At 41.7% G+C, this 21,961-nt stretch overlaps 4 protein-coding genes across 4 annotated transcripts in view; 2 read left to right on the top strand and 2 right to left on the bottom strand.

The window, feature by feature from the left end:
- hic2 (hypermethylated in cancer 2) overlaps positions 1–9,634 on the bottom strand; it is a 13,279-nt gene extending 3,645 nt beyond the window's left edge. Inside the window, exon 1 of the mRNA XM_023406120.2 lies at positions 9,552–9,634. The gene's annotated coding sequence lies outside the window, so the exon portion shown is untranslated. The remainder of the gene's footprint in view (positions 1–9,551) is intronic.
- Positions 9,635–11,418: 1,784 nt separating this feature from the next.
- Positions 11,419–13,088, bottom strand: LOC147819131 (uncharacterized). Its single transcript, XM_087173932.1, has 2 exons — positions 12,198–13,088; positions 11,419–11,691 (listed from the first exon to the last, which is right to left on the bottom strand). The coding sequence occupies exons 1-2, from the start codon at positions 13,058–13,060 to the stop codon at positions 11,640–11,642; spliced, it is 915 nt and encodes a 304-aa protein (XP_087030058.1). The 5' UTR covers positions 13,061–13,088; the 3' UTR covers positions 11,419–11,639.
- A 3,136-nt stretch (positions 13,089–16,224) lies between these two features.
- LOC111654920 (uncharacterized) lies at positions 16,225–17,273 on the top strand. The gene is made up of 2 exons (XM_023406098.2): positions 16,225–17,087; positions 17,234–17,273. The coding sequence occupies exons 1-2, from the start codon at positions 16,225–16,227 to the stop codon at positions 17,271–17,273; spliced, it is 903 nt and encodes a 300-aa protein (XP_023261866.2).
- A 1,981-nt stretch (positions 17,274–19,254) lies between these two features.
- On the top strand, positions 19,255–20,294 carry LOC111654921 (uncharacterized). The gene is made up of 2 exons (XM_023406099.2): positions 19,255–20,138; positions 20,237–20,294. The coding sequence occupies exons 1-2, from the start codon at positions 19,255–19,257 to the stop codon at positions 20,292–20,294; spliced, it is 942 nt and encodes a 313-aa protein (XP_023261867.2).
- The last annotated feature ends 1,667 nt before the right edge of the window (positions 20,295–21,961 follow it).

The raw sequence follows: 21,961 nt of genomic DNA on the forward strand, positions 1-21,961 counted from the left end.
GGTGTGGCTCAAAGACAAGGACACTACCACCTGATCCGCCAGAGAGGCCCTCATTTATGGAATTAGGGCAGATGAATCTCATTTACTGTTAAACTACATGCTGATGAGCTGTTGCATACCACAGTGCTCCACTTCTAGTGTGACACTGTGAACACAAAGTTTGTTCAAGAAGTTTAATGCAATCAACGCAAAAAGCCAACCCACATCTCAAGTATGTTAGCAACAGTAATGTGGTTTAGTCGAGGCAGCACAGTTTGTCCCTGACTCATGTTGAAAATATTCTGAAAGGCCTGGGAATGCCGGGAAAATGGACACAAATCTTAATGCCCCTGATCAGAGCGGGGTATACCGTATTACAGGAGATTACACAGTAATACAGAGAAATGCTTATCTCAGGACATAAATACATATGAAAATGTGCCATTTCATCCCAGTGCCAACTTACTAGATTTACTGAAAAACAAAAATCATATTTCATAATATGCAGCGGGGAAGAAGGGAGTGGTTCCTCAACTGAACTGGAGTGAAAGAACCGGCCTGAAGGCAAAGATACAAAGCTGAGCGATGTTTATCAAAAACATCTCAGTAATAAAGGTTGATCTGAAAGCTGAAATCTGGTCAAAGTTCATTCTAAAAATCACAAAACCGAGGGTTGCTTGTACCATCCGTTTTCCTTTTGAATACCAAGATTAACTGCATAAAGATAAAGAATGTAGTTCAGCATCGCCATGTATTTAGTTTCATCAGTTCCTATGAACATTCAATTCAGCTTGTATAAAATTAGATTTAAGCAAGCTTTCGTTGGATCTGTATGCTCCACCATGCAATCTGAAACTTCCAGAACAATAATGACATGCTTAAAACAAAGCTTGGAAAATACTGGCCGAGGCCCTACGGTTAAGCTCCTCAATCACTACAGACTCTAATGAGAAACTGCAAACACCCAGTGAAGACGGTGACAATACAGGAAGGGAATTTGTTAGATTTGGGCGGTAAGAACAGCACATGGTTGGAAAATTTGTCTATTACAGGCAAGAGTGAACATTGGGACAGAACAACAAGGCGGAATTTGTAAGTTGGAGATGGTTGGCTGATGTATCAGACCAGCTCTGCTGAAACAGTCAGGCTAGCTGATACAATCAGCTGGAGTGATCATTACTCTCAGGTCCAGGCCTGGGCTTGCCTCCTCTGCTTTGACACTTCTACTCATGGTCTTCTTCCCCTCCCCCGTCTTTCCTCTGCTCCTCTCTCTCTCTCTCTGTCCCTCCCTCCCTCTTTTTCTCTCCTCACCAGCCTCTCAGCGGGCATGCAGACACATCCCAGGAACAGTTTGCCATCCCGAACGTGAATCATAATGTGCTATTCGGAAATACATAACCCAGACCCAGAGTGTGCTAAACGGGGCATATGGCACTCAACCCTGCAGGCAGGCAGTAAGGGAGAAGAGGGCTGCTGGAGAAAGAAGGGCCTCTGCTATGATGCCAGCCAGGAAGCCATATATCAGTCAAGTCTCTCTCTTAACGTACACACACACCTCTGCAGGCTTTATGGGGGGATTCAAGAGGCTTTTCCAGCAGGCCGACATAAAAGGGGGCTGGGCTCTGAGTAGAGAAGCCAGCTCAGGAGGGGAAGGAGAAAAAAAAAAAAAAAAAAAAAAAAAAAAAAAAAGAGCCATCCCCCACCCCCCTCCTTTTCTGCGTTCTCTCTCTCTCTCCTCCCCCCATCACCCACACAGCTACCCTCTCCCCCTGGCCCCTCCGGTGCTGTGCCGTGCCGGCTGGATTCCAGGGAGCTGCTAATGGATTACGGCTGATCTATATGCAGCTAGGGTGGGACACGTGTAGGCCCAGCTCCCCTTCCAATGGTGCTGCCCAGGAAAACAGGCTTAATACCACAGGGGACAGATAGGTCTGCACCATCATGGCAGCTCCATCTGTGAGTGTAGGGTGCTCTTTGCAGTTTGTAGAAACATTTCCAATATCATAATGAGGCTGTTATTCTTTTCCAGCATCACAGCCTTACTGTTATGGTGAAAAGGCAGGAATGGATGAACCATTAGAAAGACGATACTGCTAGAACAGCTAGAATGATGTTTCCAGTATGCAGGATGACTAGTTCATATGTATGTTATGTAGTTGGCGAGCAGCATTTCCAGCAGGATTGGATTCCAGTATTTTTAAGCCCTCGGCAAAGGCTGACAAGGAGATTGAGAGATGGCGAGATAGCTGGTCAGGAGGGCTGTGAGAAACAAGACTTGCTCAGACCAAATATGGCACCACATACCAACCAAAGCCAGCCATGGGCTTGGACTGCAGACCAGGGTAGATGTTGCCCTTCAAGCACAGCCACAGGATCAACTTACCTTGCCTGCAGTGTTAACCTTTTCAAAAACGGACTGTGGTTTAATGATAGAGGCCAACTGCATTTTAAAAACACAGCAACCTACTGTTTGGCCTGAACCTGGACTTGTTTCAGGAGGCTGCTGGTGAGGACATGAGCAGACAGGGATGTTTACAGGGACTTGACAGACATGATCAGGAAACGTATCCATGTGTTGATCCGGGACTGAAAACTAGTCAGTATCGAAGTGCCCCCAGCAGTGAATTAATGTTGGTCTCTCTCTACATTAAACTGGTTACACCAGAGATCTGGATGATCTGGCTTTACTTCATTTACTGCTGCCAGTCATTGCATCTTTTTTTCCCAAGGAGTTTATGGATTAAACAGCGAGCTAGTAAACCTTTCAGAGTCAGCGTTCATGCGGCGAAGGTGACTGAGAGAGCAGTGGGCTGTGGCACTAATCTCCTGAACAGAGGGTAGAGAGCCAGGAGAGAGGGCAGAGGTGAGGCAAAGTCCTGTGGCGCAATAACAAAACACACCCTACTACTGTGAAAGGTCATCTGCTAACAACCAATAGAAAACAAGACTGAGAAGGATTTTAGAAACATATTCAACCGAAGCTTTATTGCAGGGTGATCTTTTACACCATTTCCTTTAAACAATATACAGTAATGACTGTAAACCTGTGAGGATGGTCGCACTGAGCAGGAACGGACGGGGAGCTAGAGTTAGATGTGCAGGTAAAGACTTTTGTAAGCACACAGAGAAAAGGAGCTAATCATGTACCCGAGCAAAAGGCCTCGATGTGTGTGCACACTCGCAGACAGTGCTCTTAAACACATGCACACAGCATATACACACACACACACACACACCCAGAGAGTATACTGGTGGGCAGAGGGAGTGGGGGAGGGGTTAGGGGGATGGTACAAAGCCAGTTTGAAATACAAACACTGAGCAACCACCTCTGAGCCATTTCAACATGGCTGACGCTGCTGCATGGGTAAGGTTGATCCAAGCAGGACTCATGGGTACTGCAATTATCTGAGTTTCAGTTCTCTCGTGAGCAAAAGGACGGCTCGCAGTACAATGAGGAGATTAGAGAGAACAGCTGTGCTTTTCAGCTACCCACTCTGTGTGTTCCTTTTCACCTGTGTAATATCTGCTGCGTCGGAGGAAACGGCATACACATCTCTCTAATGACTTCGACATGATTTTGGTTTTAAGAAATCAGGCAAAGGCAGCAAATTTGAGAATGCTGTAAAACAAGCAGGTAAATGCAGGTGGTCGGTGTATTAATGGTGGAGAATATTTTCCCCCCAGAGCATTTGGCTTCAGCAGGCTGCGCGGTGGGAGAGCAGACAATATTTTCTTACTGCGTGCATGTTTTACAAATAGTCTGCTGTTCGGCTGTGGAAAGCAGCTTACTTATCTCTTTTTTTAATCAGAGTTCGGATTGGTTACAAGGATGCACTTATACGAGTAATGATGTTTCCTTTCATCCTGCCACACTGCTGCCAAAGCGATACTTTCCCCATCTGAAGTCTTTGTCATGCACATGCACACAAGTAAAAGCCTTTTCAGAAAGCCTGTTAAGCGTACACATGGCAAAGAAATCAGGTTTCTCCAGCTGAAATCTAGCAGTTTTAACCAGGTTTGTCTTAATCCCTTACCTCATTTACAAGAAACCTGTTTTTTCTGTTTTCATGTTTAAGAAATCAGACTACTGCAAAAAGTTAACAAAACCTGGGTAAGTTATGCGCTTGTGATTGCACCAAGCATGAGCCAATATCTCTTAAAGAGAAATAAGTAATTTAACATAATCATAGTTTAATCCAAAACTCAATATAGTCTTATTTATTTGCATTGAATTTAAAGTATGCCATTCAGTCTTGTATTGAATTTTCTCCAGTGATATATAGAGAGCAAGACTATTCAACCAGGTGTCATGTAGAGCAGAATATGGAGGGTTTTTTTTTGTTCCAACCAGAGACTGCAGAGGGTGAAATAATAAGTGAAATCACCTGCTGCGGTCTTGGCTTGGAATAAAAACCTGCCTACACTCGTGTCTCTGTGGCAAATGGCTGAATAGTTCTGATGCAGAGCATCTGCTGGAATTCTGGAGGCTGATCCAATTCTAGTTATAATCTCGTCAGAAAAGCTGCAGGAGAGACGTCCTGCTGTACAAAAGCTCAAAAACATTTGGACAAGAGGTAAAGGCTGATCTTTCCTGTCTTAGAGACATGGATTTCTGCAGCATTGTTGGATATAAATGCTAGTGAACAGGTGCATGACCCTCGTGCTGCACGGCTGAAGGGGGAAGTACATGAATTACAGTATCCCCGCAGCAGTCTGGGTAGAACCCTTCCAATTAAGACTAATTTTCTGTCAGGCAGTTCAGCCATGTTGCAGACAAACAAGTCCTGCCCAGGGTGCAATGGAATGAAAAGAGCCCCATCCATTTCATCACAGGAGGGGGTCAATGGTTGCTGTGTACCCCACATGTGCCAGTGCTATGAAGCAAGGGAAGAAAAGGCAAGACTCTCTCTCACACATACGCACAAGCACGTGAAATCTCTTACACGTGCACAACTCAACCTGTAATCAAACCCATGGCTGTAATTCTGTGTGAAAAAAACATTCCTGTCTAAATAACACCTTTTTTCATTTCAGGTTTTTCTTGCACCCGGGCATTAACACCAGTGAAATGAAGGAAAAAGATTTTTTCTGAAGATTTTTTCTCAAGTGAGAAAAGTAGTAGTGTGAGACTTAACCTTTTTTTTTTTTCCCCCTACATCACAACTTAACAACAGGTCATGAATGAATGTGTTCTGTGGTGTGCATGTCAGCCACAGGTAATACTAGACACTAAAGCCACAACCAAGTCTAGAGGGAGTAACAGGTATACAAGTATACTCTGTCCCACATGCAAAAATAGCACACACACCCAAAACTCTCCCAAACCCCCCCCCCCCATTCATATTTATTGTTGTGACTGTGTTGGATACAGTTGCTTAAACTGGGCCTCATTTAATTCAAGTCAAAATGATTTAATCAGCATGGGGCATTTCATGTCATGATTAAAAAGGTACGATAAACCATTAAAACATCACATTACAAAGATGGACAGGACAGAATACCAGATTTAAGGGCAGCTGATTGATGGGAATATTTTTGCTATGAACATACAGGAAGAGATCAGCCAGTCATTTGTAAGAAGCTACAAAAACAGTGCTGGAAGCCATATGTCTAGTCCTGTATTTTTCCTTATATTTACAGTGGCTACACAGACTTTTTGATTGTTATTGAACAATCTAAAAATACATTTTCACTTTGTCATTATGATAAAGACTGATTTAATCAATTTCAATTACATCTTTAACGCAATAAAGGTTTCAAATTGTGGGTCTGAATAATACTTTCCTTTGCAACTGCATCTGCCAAGAACCAGGAAGCAGCAACACAATGGGACCAGGTGGAATTCAATGCACAGTATACACGGCTTATCTTATGTATTTCCTGGTTTGACAGAATTTGAATGAGTCTAAAAATTAAATGTTTAAACTCCTCATATCTCTTCAATCATTTCAAATTCCTTATTGAATATATTCCACTTTAGCAAAAGGTTACAGACATGATTTATTTTTTTAAATAATAGCACATAAAACAAACAACAAAAAGTTGCATGTTGCAAAAAGAAAAGCATGTTTGGACCCTTCTCAAAAATAACAAAGAGTTACTATGCTATTCTCTCTTTCTTTCTCGCTGCCATGGGTTTCTGTGTGCATCTCTGTGTCGTCTATGCTGCATTGTATTTTGTGGCTCAGTTGCTGCATCCAAAATGCCCCCTGGAGAAATTAAATAAAGACTGAAATGAACACAGACTTTCACTGAGGCTGCCAGCAATACTGGTTTGCAACCGACACCCACACGCACTGAATCCAACTGTCTATCCTCACCGAAAGTGAAGTAATCAACCGCCTCACTAACAAGCGAACATTTGATGTGATAAACTGGCCTCTGTCTTAAGAGAATGAACTTTGTTGATGAGATAAAAACCCCACATAAAAAGCAGCAGACCCACATGACCTGGTGCCTAATGCTTAGGTTAAGGACAGAGGGCATGTTGGGTAAGGAGAGATCCTGTATGGTCCAATGTTTTAGAGAGCTGCCACCCCCTCCTCTTCCTCCTCCTACTCCTCCTCCAGCCTTTACACACTGCATAACCTTCTGGCTATCAGCACTACATTCCACAGACTGTTTCTTCTTCTCAAAGACAACAACAACCCTGCCCTGAGGTGTTTTAGCCACTGAACGAACAAAACTGCCCTCGAACAGGCAGCACAGAGCAGAACAGACAGATCGGTATAGATACGACAGCCCATCACAATCTATAAGTCCTCGTCCAACATGTCAGCAGAACATATAGCCTAAGTAACCTTCTTACTGCAATGCGCTGCCCACACACGCCACTGTAAGCCATGATCACAATGTACACAGGATACTGTGTGTATACTGGGAAGGGACAAGAAGGGTGAGGCAAGACCAACCGGCCGATCATGAGGATCATGATGCGCACACACACACACACACACACACACACACGCACACACACACACACACACACGCCTCAAATTACCCTCCAGGCCTCACTTTGTAATCCATAGTAATCAATGAAACCAGTCACACTGATCAGTTGACTTGCCTAAATTAACTTGTTTGACACTTATTACTAGGTATAATGTATATTTCACAACATATACAACATGCAGATGGTTAGGCTTGGCAACAAAATCACTTTATTACACTTTTTGGTTAATGTTTCCCTCTCATTTCTGTTAGGCGTTTTGGTAGAGATACCAGCTTACTATACATCTGCCTCTTAGTCTAAAGGAGTGGTCAATTGAAATAAAACAGTGTGCTCAGTTCATCATTTCTGCATACCTGTATAAGTTTGTATGGGACACTGTCTTCAAAATAATGGGATCACATGAACTACACACTGAGTACTGCCAGTCTTCAGAGCTTATTAACTATTACAGATGCAGCATTGTCACCACACTTAAGGCAGTTCAGCCAGGAGCTTTGTTCCAGCTTTACAAGCCTCATCAAATTAGATTATGTACATGAAGTGTAAAATGTGTTTAGATATTCCCCGTCACCAACGCAGTTGAAGAGTTGAGCTAATTGTTTGGCCAGATTTTAGGCTGGCAGAGCGCAACTGCACACTTTGACTACACTTCTGGGTGGGTGTAACCTGCCCAAATATAATCTTATAATCTTCATATTATAGGCTACAGCACCATTCAGCCCTGAAAAGGATAAGAGGTTGTGAAAATAGATGGCTTTAACTTCATGTTGCGCTAAATATGTGACAAAACCCAAAGACAAGACTCTAGAAATGTCTCAGCTTTGAAAAACAACAGAGAAACTTTGCATTTGTCAAAACTCCTGACAAACAGTCTACTTTAAAATGAGTTGATGCAAACAACTGCCCTGGATGTAATCAGTCTGAAGAATGAAAAAAACTGTTAACTTTGTGTGATTAGGCAACAAACAAGGCTATGCAAAACCATTTTGTCACACATGACGGGAACAAAAACAGGAAAAACGTTGTGGCTAACCAACTTCAAACCCACATTTTATAGACAAACCTAACTGGTGCTGAACGAGTGAGGATCTCTGGCTTCTGCTGGCACAACACGTTTTACTCAAGCATCCAGTGTGACACAGTTCATACAAAAACTGGAATAATTACCATTTCTATACTGTCCCACACATTGTTAGCAATGCATAACAGGTACCCCATTTCCATGAACCCCAATACAACAGAATTCCATCTTGTGTCATGTCTCCCAGTTGACATGAAGTAATGTAAAACAGACCTGCACTGGAACTGGAAATGTTTTAACAACTAAAATTTTGGTTATACAAAAACAGCAGCCAGTCAGAGGACGCCACATTACTGACATTCCTGCACCTTATTATCTCCATGCCCCTTGGTACTTTAACAACTCTAATCACCTGAGAAGCCAAGCTGCCTTCACACCTGAGCACATACATTGTTTTAACAGCTACCAAGTGATTGGGGAGGTTGGCCTGAGTTTGATAATCAAATATTCAACATTCAAATGTGAGTGTTTTTTGACTTTATCATAACGATAACTTACATGTGGAAAATTAACATCATGCAACACTGTTTCTATAAAAGCACAGCTAGGTTTGTGTCACGGAGTAACGTTACACCCACACTGTAGCTGATCACAAAGATGGTCGATGTACAGCAGTAGCCCACCTATAGGCTATAAAGACATACACAATCCCCTGCATCCACAGGATTCACGTTTACAAGACAACGTTTTAAACCACGGGGTATATCTGCATACATTGGTATACACTGCCTTGGTATATTAACAAATCAATCCTGTTAAATTATTTTTTTTAAGTAGCCCTCCCTAAGACCAATGTGGCTTAACCTACATATAAACAATGCAGATTACACTATGGGTATCGGCTGTAACATCTCTATGATTATCAGATAGATTGCGCAACATACCATGCGTAAAATCCACAGGATCAGTCCGGATTCATTTAAACACATAAGTGCAATTTACTGCTATTTGAGGGGGTGGGGGGGAGTCAGCGTCATCATAAGGCTACATGACAGGGATCAATTTAAATGCAACCATCGCCTCATTACCCTACATGTTTGCAAACAATTCATTGAACTCACGGGATTATAAAAGGGAGAAAACGAGGTAAAGTGTGGAAACATTTCAGCGTTTCTTTGAAGCGCTGCGACGAGACGTTAGTGGGTCCTTTCTGTCGCCTACTGTGCTCTGCCAGCCTGGTAATTATTTGGTACACACTCGTCCCGTGAGGTATCTCCTATTAGCCCACGACGCCGAAATAAACGCCACAACATTTGCAAGCACATTTATTTGACGGTTTCGAACACGGAGCAGCGATAACCTCGAGCAAAAATAAGGTGAGATCCCCTCGGCTTGCCAAGCAGATTGGTAGAGCCAGAATAGGCACCAGCGGAGCCCCTTTTTGTTGGCACGCCGTGGAAAAAACACCACCGTAACGGCGAAAAGCCTTGCGATCCTTGCAGCAGCTGGGAGAAAACCGATCCGATCGAAACGGACATAAAAGCAGCTCCGTGGTGCATTCACAATCCAACTCAAAGAGAAATAATTTCTGTTAAATACCTTATTACATCGGTAGGATCGTTCTCAAGCGTTCTTTAGCCTACCATCCTCTTGCTCATCTCACAGCCTTCGGGACGCCATGTTGCAAGCTTATGACGTTAGGCTTCCTCACCCCTGACCCACATTTGAATAGAAACCAGCCCAGAGTGCAGCAGAGAAAACATCCCACTGTGGGAGGGTTTGGCCACTTTCTCAGCCCAGGACCCCTGGCAACTTTACCTGCAAGATGGCAGAGGGAGGAAGAAAGACAGAGGGTGGAAGAGGGGGGGGGGGAGTTAATGCTGTGTTTTAAACTGTGGTTTAGACATTATTCTCCCAGCAGCACGACTCAGCCATGCATGGTCCTAGATACTATACTGCTGAATGCAGGTCTGCGCTGCACAAATGTCTGACTGATGAGTGATTTTGTGTAATGTTTAGGCCTGTTCCTCCAATTAAAAAAAAAAAAAAAAGAATAATTAAACAATACATATGTTGTATGAGAGGGTGTGACAGAAACTCGCAGTTTCGCCTGTAATAAATAAACAAGTGTTGGGCTGGTATTGAAATAAAGTGGTAGCGTTTATGTTTTGCTACAGCATGTTTTTAATCAGGGCGAATGAAATGATCGGGTATGACTTGACTCTGTTTAAATGTAAAATCTGTCTTCACTACTGGACGATGTAAAGTCAACATGTCATGTATTTAATACGCCTATTGGAAACAAACCAGGTTCGACTGTGTGGGCCCATATTTTAAAATCACTTTTATTTATTTATTTATTTATTTATGATGACAGAAATTTGAGACTTAGCCTATCTCAAAGACTCTCAAAGAATGACAATGAGCCACTTTTGATGTGTTTTACTGTTTGGTTTTGACAAGGCTCATACACACAATAGCCAGACTATATATACTTTTGTCAGTATGTTTTTTACTGATATTTTTGGGGTCTTGGAGTGTAGGACTATGTACAGGTCGGTTGGTGACTAATCTTCCGGGCTTGCCAGATGATTTAGAGGCATCAGCAGAGAGAGAGAGAGAGAGAGAGAGAGAGAGAGATGGCTGAGGTTCAAATATTGGGCACCAGATGTGCGGAAGTGTGGCGATCTGTTGGCTCCTCCTCTCAGTACAGGGAACCGAGACCAGCCGTCAGCCAATAGCAAACAGGACGCAACTTCACTGATGGGTTTGACCAGTTTACCATTTATTGGATCTGTATCAGCGAGATTACTTTGATGATGGCTCCTGACTGAAGCTGTTAATGAATCTACAAGGCCCCGTGGAAACGCAGACTGACCCTTATATTGTATCAGTCCAGTCCCCCTTGATTCATGCTCACGGTTCACATCCCGTGGATGACCAAGTTATGGCGCTGTGCCAAAGTGTTCTTCTGACACTCTGTGGTTTCCGCGGAAACTGCATCCTCTGCGGGGAACCGCGGCACATTCGAGTTGCATAATCACGATGGTTAGGCGCACTGCATGTGTTTCTGTTTTATTGACTCGCCCTGGCTGACTTCACGAATAACCACAGCTGCAATGAGGCGAACGTGATAAACTTTACAAATGATGTGACGTGAATCAGCCTGTTTCCAGTGGAAATGTTTATAAGAATTGGGTGAATAGCCTACAGCAGATTAATCCGCACGGGTATTTCCCACGTTTGCTAGATTCATTGACACAGCATTTACCGCAGCAGCAATCTGTTTAATGAACGTGTCAGGGAAAGCGTTTCTGTGGTGAAGGAGGAGTGTTATCAGAGCAAGTCGCCACACTTGTCCCTGTGCATACTTCACTGTTTTTTCCAATAAGGAAGCTTCTTTAAGGGAATCGATGCTGACTAAAGAAAACCAACATGGCTAACAGAAAAGACAAAAAGCTTTCAGTGACTGAATACCATGAATTTTTATTAATTGAAATATGTGGTGTAAAAAGTAACAACAAAATTTCCAGCATCTCCCAGGAAGCCCCAAGCCTGAACAATGTTCTCAGAGTTTCACCGCTGGCGTGCTTCCCCACCGGTCTCTGATCACTTTGGTTGCTTTGGCATGTATTTCAAAACATTAACTTTGCCAGCAATCCACTTGGAAATGATCCAACTTTTAAATTAAGCCGCGCGGACTGGATAATTAACGGGGCGAAGTCGTCCAGGATACACGCTTCATGAAGAGAATGAAAGAGAAGGGTGAAAAAAAAAGGCATTGTCATCAATTTCAAGATTCCGTTCCTAATTGACAAATCAACACAACACTTAGGGTATCTGTCATTGAAGACAGAAATACGACAAGATAAAGAATGTCAAGCAAGATCCAACAAAAAAGACAATTTAAAAGCATATAAAAGCATAAAGTGTACAAAGCCTAAAAATCTATAAAGCATTTGTTTAACTGGAGCCTACTTCTGCAGCATGCCAACAAATGGTGAAACTGGCAGATATGTGAGAGGGCATTCAGATTATTGTCACACATGAATTATAATAAGGGATCATAAAAACAACAATTAAACAACAGTTTTCTGCACCATGTATAAAGTCACTCTTGGCTTGAGTGTGATCAAATCTTTGCATAAATCCTATGAAAACCAGATGTAACTATCACGAAAGGCATCTCAGTAGAGCACTGACGAGTTACCAAGGTGTAAACCTGTCACACTGTCACCTTCTTACCTCCTCCTACAGCAGGGTCTCCACACTTTGGTGAACAGCGTCGCTCTGAGCGCACTGCACCCTCTGATGTACAGAATGGGGGTCAGGGCGGCGTTAACTCGGGGCAAAATGCGAAGAGGGTCAGTGCCTTCATTCTTAAAGGTGTAACACGTTAAACCAAAGAAGTTACAGGCTATAACGTGAAAGAATATAGGAAGCCAGGTCCCTAAGAAAAACGCAGCCACCACTAATATGAGATAGACCGATGAGCGCTTGCTCTCTCTCTCCTCAGAGGGCGGCTCCCTCTCCAGCTGGAACCTGGCTATGATGAACAGTCTAATATTCAGCCCTATCATTATAATCAATGTGAATATGTTCCCCACAAACGTGCCAATGCTCGTGATCTGTTTGGCTACACCGACTGTGACCAGGTTGTTCACAGCCACGATGAAGAACGCATAGACCCAGTAGGCAAAGATGACCGCCAGGGTTCTGTTTCGGGTCATGCGGTGGGAGTATTTAAAAGGTGACACCACCGCGTGGTACCTGTCGGCCTGCGCGGCCAGGATGGCCATGTACGACAGACCTAAAAATGTGGGTGCGATGTAAAAGGTTCTCGTAGGGGAGTCGAAGAAATCCCTCACATCGAGAACACCAACGTAATAATAAGACACGCCGGTGCAGATGTCACTGAGGCAGGTGCTCAGCATGTACATGAAGCGGTTCTCGCTGCGCAGCGCCCCGTTCAGCAATATGGAGAGAGACACAGACATGTTGAGCAAAATGATGGTTGCAGCCAGGAAAATACTGAAGAGAAACATCAACACATTGCCGAAGCTTGTGGGGGGCAGCACAAGAGACCAGCCATGGCTGCTGTTACTCATCGGTGCAGAGAAGACGTGTTGTGCAACAGAGGCGCTCAGGTCTTCATTGCACAGCAAAGACTGGCAGCGGTGCAGCGTGGAGACTGCTCAGCTGAGGGGGTTTACTTCTGCTCTCATTTATGTAGGAAGCACAGTCAAGCTTACAAGAAGACCTGGGTGACTTTAATTCCCCTGACAACAAGTCAACAAGCTCCTGATAAAACTTTCAGACATCTTATTAAAGTAACTGAGGTAATAGACCTAAAAATTATAGTTCAATCTGACCAAACTCATCTTTAATCTTTTTTCTGTTTACATTATATTCACATCTTATAGTTCTGACTTATAGTTCTTATACAAAGTTCTGAGTTGAAAGAACATATTAAAAAACTAAAACTAAACAGGTTCTGCAAAACTTCACCCAGAGTCAGGAAGGGCCTCAGGGCCTCAGGACATCACCATCAAGAAAGGCCTTTCAGCATGTGCATCAAACCAGCCTTTGGTTTAATCCCCCAAATCTGTTATTACAGCTCAGATCTTATTATAAATTACCTCTGACAATTTTAAAAGTCTTTCTGGGCTAAACTTTACTTCTTTTTAAGTTGTCTGCACCATTTCTTATCATCCTTATTCTTATTATACTGTTTTACTTTAATGTAAAGTACTTTGACTTAACGAAGGCACCTCAGCTGTATGAAAGACATCAGGAACATTTAGTAATGGACATCAACCTTTTTCAATTCAACAGTTTGTTTGAATTTAAAGACACAAGAAAGAAAGTAAAGAGGGTTTTTGTCAAACATATAAACAAATCACAGCTGCTGGGGGCCACTCATGTTTCATATAGTGTTTGGATGCTACATGAACAGCAGAGTTTGAACAAAGAAACTGCCAACAACATGTGTTAACTGTGCAAAGTCTCTATATTCTGACAGACTGACTTTGGTAAAGAGTGTTTCAGTGATGTCATATTTTTACACTCCAGGCCTCTAAAGGCCTTCAAGTCCTATTTGGGAAAAGAAAATGATTTTGTCCAGTGTGTGTGTGTGTGTTTGTTGAAAGTGAACAAAAAGCATTTAAACATCACAAAATCACTGAAAAATCATGTAAACTTTATAGAAAGTGGGCCTTTTTTCAGGGATTAAGGAATTGGTTGATTTGCAGCTTTACTGCAACGATGGAAGTAAATGAAGCATTGAAAGATAATGCCAACAAGTCCTAGAGGTGTCCCAACTTTTGCTGATGATTTACAAACCCTCTATACAAAGCCAGTGTTGTAACACACTGTTACTACACTCTCCACTGCAGGAAGTAGTGTTGTGTTTCTTATAAGAATGGTGAGAAATAGACAAAGGGAGACAGACTGGTTGGTCAGGGTTTCATCCTACAGCAAGATAATAACCTGAACATTAGAAGAATAGAACTATGGCTTCACATGATGAAAGACTTAAACCGCACGGAGCTGGTTTGAATGGGACAAAGGGTGAAAGCATAACAAACTATACAAGTGCAAAAGAAAAAAAGAAACATGAGAGTTTTCATCTGGTGGATGAGTCAAAAACTTTTAAAGATTAAATTAAGTTCAACAAGAAGATTCTATGACTCCTTTAAAAGAAAATCCCTGATTGTTTATTTGTTATTTCAGAAACACTGAGACATTGAAATACATAAGTTTAAATAAGAGTTGGAAAAATTGAGATGCCCTAAAACTTTTGACCTGTAGTATATTTTGAATATAAACTGAATTCGCGACATAAAAGAGACGTAAAACACTCCTTTACAGGCTATGACGGCATGTGTGACAAGAATCGTGACAAGAATATAATGCCAACAGAAAAGACTGTTTTGGCCATTCTACAGTGAAACGATGGTTCACCGCGCCCTCTAGTGCCTGAAACACGCAATGACTTTACTGAGGTATTCAAGTGATCAACGCTTGTTTGTTTAGAAAGTTTCACCAAACTCTGTGCATGTGTCTGTTATGACGTGTTTATGGTGTTATAATGCCAGCTATGTGTGTCGGTTAGGTTTTAGGATTGAAACGAGCACTTTATGCCCATGCAGGGTAATTTGGTGGACATTTACTGTAGCCTATATGATCATAGTTTACAATGGGACAAAATAGACATTTGGGAAAACTGCATCATCCTCCATTACAACTGTGTCGTGAAAAAAGAAAGGATTTAGACAGAAGTGCAAAGTCAAGAAAGAGACTCACTAAAGTTTTTCATTACACAGATGTTTTGTTTTGCCATCCGTTTCCTGAAATCACGTTTCTATGGAACTTAACGGCCACAACAAATAGGAGAACAAATGTCTTGACTGGATCAGGCTGCCATTTCTATTAGCACAATGACGATATGTTGTAAATGTATGTATTCGGTAGGTCGCAATGTTGATACTGAACACAGACAGTAGTAGACAGTAATAGAAAGCATCAGTGGAATATTCATAGACCGTTTTCAAAACATCCGATGTTGCAGTTCAACATGCATTTGTAGCGAGCAGGCTACACTTTCTTAATAGTTAGGCCTCAGTTCAGTTCAGGCCAGGAAAAGGTTGATGTCTGGTTTAACAGCCAAGAGAAAAGCTGATTTCAGACACATTTCAGTATGTAAGTGTGACAGTCGCGCGCTGTGTATGGCAGCACCCACCTCTCACTCCGCTGCTGATGATAAACGTAGCGCTTCATTAATTTCCTATAAAACCTATTAGCTGCTGAAACTTAGTTATATGCGATAATCCACGTTTTTTTGCTGTTGAAGAATATCAGCGTTTATTTAGAAAATAAGTGAGTTTTTACCCTGAAATCAAGGAAGGCTAGTGATGAGGACAATGACGGAACTGAACTTGATAGAAGTATCATATTGTCTATTCATGGGTCATCCTGGACCATGCAGACCTCAGACTTCAGGTGAAGGGCCGCAATAAGTCACTAAAACGTGTTGTAGAAACATCAGGACGCACAAACAGGTGACTTGCGATTGTCTTATTACTTCACCAAACACCCCCGGGACTTCTTGTGATCAGACTTCATCTATTCTTTCCATAGGCCTATCCACTAAACATTTGTTTATGCGGGAGCCTCATGTTCTCCAGAGATTAAGAGGTGTGCTTGAACTCTAACAAGTGGCACCATTCATGTATAAATATAACGAACACTCGTCTCGTGGCGGAGCGTCAGGATGCTCCTTAACGGCACCGTCCCTCTGTCGGTGGATTTCAACACTCCGGAAGACTTCATCATCTTCATCTTCCACATTCTGTTCGCAACAAGCGCCGTGCTCGTCGCCGGCTCGGTGGTCATCGGGATCTCTTCCTCCCGGTCTCTCCGAGGCCAGAACCGGTTTATATTCATGTTGAACACGAGCATCAGTGACACTCTGACCGGCTTCTCGGTCTACTACCTCGGCCTCTTCGACGTCCAAGAGGGCTATCCCTCGAGGAATGGGACATACTATATTTTACCCTCATTCCTGGGTGTCAATGTGTTAACCTTCCTCTTTGCTCAGTTTGACCGCTACTTTGCCGTGTGCCATCCATTCTTTTACAACCGCTACATAACGCGGGGTTTTGTCATTGGAATTTGCGCCTTTTGCTGGATTTACACATACTCCATCCTCACGGTGCAGAATATGGTGCCCATCTCAAAGGCGGCGCAAATAAACGCGTTTGGTGTAATGACTCTACAGATTATAGTTCTCATTAAATTATTGATGACAATTAAATTATACATCATAGCCAGGAATCACCTGGTGAGAGAGGCGCCCAGCGCTGAGAGAGACAACAAGAAGGAGTCGCTGCGCATCATTGTGTTTGTGGTTATTTGTTTCTTGGCCCTGTGGTGTCCATCCTTTGTCAATATAATTGTCAGACAGTTGACTAGGAAAGGTCTGAGGTTTAAAAATGAGGCCACTAACCTGTTCGCCATCATGGCACGCCTAAATGCACTGGTCACCCCGGCTCTGTACATCTGGGGCAGCCCGGCGCTGCGGGGGGTTATATGGAGAATAGTGTGGCGGAGGATCTGCCCCAGACGGAGGCCAAGGTCGGTCTCAACAGTTACCGTGATTTAAAATGTCCCTCTCTTGTTGTTTAGGAACATTTGATTTTTGTCTTATTGTGTGTGTAAATAAGAAATATTATGTAAGACAATTACTTTAACTCTCTCTCTCTCTCCCTTTCTCTTTTCAGAATTGGCTTTATCTTTGATGGAGTGAGAAACAAATTATAATGAAGCATGAAGCATCTGCATCATCATAAAGGTACCCGAAGGAATAAACGGCCAGGTCACGGGGCTGACATGGCATGTGTTTCAGTCAATTTGGAATTGATGGGATTTTTCAAATGTTGTTCAAAATGTTTCAAATGTTTTTCAAAGACTGAAACAAAACGCACTAGACAGATTGAGTTGGACTTTTTTGTGTGTGAATTCCAAACAATGGTGAAATGTGAAATGCTGGTTTAAGACAGGGGAAGGGCATTACAGTCGGGGGCTGGGGCCACTAATTCCGACATTTCATTTAAGAAAGGACGTTCAGATGTTTTTCACAAGAAACACACCTGTGTACTTGTCATATACACTCATATTTGGATAACGTTTTTGTAAAAGCTGCCTCTATTGCTTGAACTAATGAATATGGATTGTGTGTTTTTATTCATCAAGGTTGGTTACAGAAGCCTATTATTTCAGCATAATGTGCGGACTTAATCTTTTTTGTGTCAAGACCAAATAATAAACGCGACAGCCAACAGGACGGACGTGACAGCTTCTAATAGCAGAAACACAGAGTAGGCCTCTGAACTGCCACACCAATATACTCATTTCATAAAAGCACAACATGCGAAGAGAACACACATTCGGTTTAGCACAAGGTGTAGTCTATATGAAACCGGATATACTTGTTGTTCATTCATAATTTGATGGAATCAAGCATGACGGCCGCTGCCAGCTGCAGGGTCAGGACCACGGACAGCGGTGTCGCCTGAACGATGAAGATCAAGGTCGATAACCGCGGACAGCTCCACTACAGCTGACAGCCGCAAGTTCAGCACCTTGGTCAGCTCCGTATCGTTGTTTCGCCCCTACAAGATGGGCCATGAATGATTTTTGTAGAAAAGGGGAAGCTCAACTTCTATGGGCTACGAATTCATCGATTAAAAGAAAAGATCACTTAACTTCAGCAGCTTGTCTGTTGTTGAATAAACATAAAAGGGAAATTAAAATAAATAAGTAGAAAAAAAGCTGGTTTCGTGGCATGTGTTATTATAAACACCCATGTACTTCTAAGACAAGGTCGTTTTGGATGTACATCGAACACTGATCGGCCTTTCTATCAAATTCGTCGATGTGCGGGTGGGCTTCATGTCTAAAGTGGGACTAAAATAACCCAACCAATGACTGGGTTGGTTTGAACCAAGTGCTGCGTTTTACCTTTTAACCAAACTTGGTGAGTGAATTAACTCTATTGCTGTGTTAAATATTACTTATGAACTGGGTTACTTTCTGTCTCATTACTGCTAGCTATACTACTACTACTACCACTAATAATAATAATAATAAAAACAATAATAACAAAAGCATTATTATTGTTGCATACTTTAAAATAATTTCCCATTATAAAACAAACACTATACTATATAAAAAGACGCCCCTGTAAATGTGCATTTTACATTTTTGCCAAAACCAATGCATGCATGAATACAAATGTACCACTGCACACATACACACATCTGATAGCACAATGGGACAACATAATTTTATAAAACCAAATCACAACTGCCACAATCCTTCAACACATGTCCAAAAAAAAAAAAAAAACCTTTACACGCACCCAAAGAGTAGGCAGAACAACCTCTTGTCCTCTAAAACGTCACAGATGAGGACTCATATCTATCAATACGATACACTGTCTTCTGGAGAAACTCCAGGTTGTCATATGTTATTGTGCTGCCCCTCCACCCCCCAAAAAATGAATAAAATAAAATAAATAAAGTAAGAAAACTGAAATAAAAAAGTTTGAACTGAAAACGCCTTACAGAAAAAAAACAAAAACTTAAATGTTTATCAAGTTATTTGAACAAACAGAAGCTTATTCATTGATATGTAAAGTGATATGAGGTCATGCCTCATGGGGAGAGGACAGTTTACATCGGTAGTGGCTTATCAACCAGCTATATAAAGAAAAAAAAAATCAGGCCGCATTATTGAAACAATGCTCCTGTCCAACATCACAGACTCTCTAACTGGAGAAGTGCCTCTCTCGGTGAACTTCGACACTCCTGTGGAATATCTCATTTTTATTTTCCAGATTCTATTCGCTACAGCTACTGTTCTCGTGGCCGGGCCTGTAGTCATTGCCATCTTGTCTACCAGAGCGCTTCGCCTCCAAAACAGATTTATTTTCATGCTGAACACCAGTATTTGTGATACGCTCGTTGGGTTTTCAGTGTATTATCTCGGTCTGTTTGATGTTCAGGAGGGATATCCTTCAAGAAATGGAACTCACAATATGTTACCTTCTCTCCTAGGTGTAAACATAATGACATTTTTATTTGCACAGTTTGACCGTTATTTTGCTGTGTGCCACCCATTCATCTACACGCGTTTTCTAACCCGGCGAGTGGTTATCTCAGCAAATGTCTATTGTTGGTTTCATGTCTACGCTCAGACGATCATTTCAAATTTCTTGCCCCTTTCCAGAGCAGTACAGTTGTATGTTTTCAGTATTATCAGCTTACAAGTCATTGTGCTCACCAAAGTGGTCATGACTATCAAACTGTATGTTATTGCCAGATTCCAGGTAGAGAGAGACCCCCCCAGCGCCGAGAAAGAAAACAAAAAGGAGTCATTGAGAATCATCATTTTTGTTGTCATAAGCTTCTTGGTGTTGTGGAGCCCCTCTTTTATTAATATCGTACTCAGACTGGTGATAGGAAGAGGGTTGATATTTAAGAACGAGGCCACCAATCTTTTCGCCATCATGGCTCGTTTCAACGCCGTGTGCACACCGGCGGTGTACTTGTGGGGAAGTCAGGCTCTGAGGGAAGCCCTGTTTAGGACAGTGTGGGGCAGATTGTGCCCAAGATGCAAGAGGAGGTAAGAGGTTAAATGTCCCTATACTGCTGTAAAGATGCCATTCCATTCTCTTAATAGAAAACTTGTCATAAGCAGTTGATAATCTGCTTCTTTCACAGAATTGGCTCGTGTCCTGTGAAGGGAAGCGGCGAAGGAAGGCCGATGAAGATTCACTGACTGTGACACGTGTTAACCGAGGACTACTGCAAGGATTTGGTGGCAAAGGACTTTATGAAAATAATTAAAAGTAAAAAGGAGAAAATATTCAAACTGTAAATCTAATTTAAAAAAAAAATGTTTTTATCACACAATATGTTGTCTCTGACAGGTTGCTGCTGACACTGAACTGCAGTTTGCCCGTCAGGTCTGGTCGGGATTTTTGTGAATTTATATTATATTATATTTATATTGTTCAAATAATTAACTAAGAAAAGTAACTCCTCAAAGGTCACTCTTGCGTCTTTATACTTCAATTATCCTAAGGTATTCTAATACAATGGAATATGACATATCACTGATTTAACGAACATTTTCCTGTAGCATCATAAGAAATTGACATTTTGTTGTGGTAAATTTCAGTTCAATATATTATTATTGTCATTCTCATTATTATCAATATTACATTTTAATGGACCAGATAACCGAATGAATTTTTAGGTCATGGTAAAATGCCGATTTTCAGCATATGTGAATTTATAAGAGTGTAAGAGAAATTTGTGTAGGAGAGAAGTTAGTCAACACTGCACCAAGAAGCCGAGCAGGTCTGTAACATCAATATATTAGACTTTTTCTGCTGGACTTTCCTCTTTCATCTGTAGTGCTAAAAAGCTCAAGATAAATTTACTTTATTTCCACAACTATATTCCAAAGACAATAAAATAATACAAAACGTTAAAAAAAGAAAAAGAAAGAAAGAAAAGAAAAGAGATGCTACGGACCAGACTGACCTACTGTGGATTGCGGGCATGTAACAGGCCCAGGCCTGTTAGCTACTGAGGCCATGCTGTCTGTTGTGGACAGCTCCTGGTGCTGAAATTATGTCTAATAACCCTACCTGACGCAGCCTTTAACAGATGAATGAGTACCAGTTCATTATAATCAACTGTCTCTTGTTTGAACATTTTGAGCCCACAGCAATATTTCACCAATAGTCCCATAAACACAAATGACGGTTAAAACAGTTTTACTGAGCACTGGTCTGTTTTGGTAAATTAGAATAAGATATATTTTGTCCTACTTTAAGTCTTTTTAATTGGCTATTTCATTTAAGTCTCGGTCTGTGCTGATGAAAAAAATCGCTGTAAATTTAAAATAGCACCCTCTGCTGGTGTTTTTGGATAACATACAACTCAAACGAGTGATAAAAGCTCATGTAAATTCACATAACCTAATATTAATGCAGTGATATGTAGTGTTTGGAAGGTTACTTTTGAAACGTAATAGGTCATAGATACCCTGATGTACTGTAACTTTAATCTAGTCCGTTGGTGCTCTGTGGAAATGTCACAACTTTATGAGCTCTACAAGTTAATATTTAATGAAAACTCTGCTGAATTAAGTTAGTGAGTCTTATTATTAGATCACCTATCTGACCTAGTTCTCCGCAGATATGCCAAAAGAAAGCTCGGCCAAAAGACGCAAAGCAACAGAATGCATCTTATCTGTCAGCTTTTTACCTATAAAATAATATATTCAAATATAACCCGTTTGTAAACACCTACATTTTGATTAGTAATTGAATTACAAATTAACTGAAGGTCTAACAGATTACATTCACATTAATTGTTATTTAATTGCGCAGGTTTGTTTGTTTCTTTGTTTTTTTTAGGTTGTCTTTATCAGGT

Source organism: Seriola lalandi, unplaced genomic scaffold (genome assembly GCF_002814215.2).
Source record: "Seriola lalandi dorsalis isolate HSWRI2012SDOR001 ecotype SW California unplaced genomic scaffold, Sedor1 jcf7180002054294, whole genome shotgun sequence".
In the NCBI taxonomy this organism is placed as follows: Eukaryota; Metazoa; Chordata; class Actinopteri; order Carangiformes; family Carangidae; genus Seriola; species Seriola lalandi.

Bases quoted from the DNA above. Each gene is read 5' to 3' on its own strand.
- LOC147819131 (XM_087173932.1), bottom strand. From the start codon at position 13,060: ATGAGTAACAGCAGCCATGGCTGGTCTCTTGTGCTGCCCCCCACAAGC. The intron at 11,692-12,197 runs GTAAGAAGGTGA...CTCTTCATGAAG, and splicing joins AGACCCTGCTGTAGGAGGAG to CGTGTATCCTGGACGACTTC.
- LOC111654920 (XM_023406098.2), top strand. From the start codon at position 16,225: ATGCTCCTTAACGGCACCGTCCCTCTGTCGGTGGATTTCAACACTCCG. The intron at 17,088-17,233 runs GTCGGTCTCAAC...TTCTCTTTTCAG, and splicing joins TGCCCCAGACGGAGGCCAAG to AATTGGCTTTATCTTTGATG.
- LOC111654921 (XM_023406099.2), top strand. From the start codon at position 19,255: ATGCTCCTGTCCAACATCACAGACTCTCTAACTGGAGAAGTGCCTCTC. The intron at 20,139-20,236 runs GTAAGAGGTTAA...CTTCTTTCACAG, and splicing joins TGCCCAAGATGCAAGAGGAG to AATTGGCTCGTGTCCTGTGA.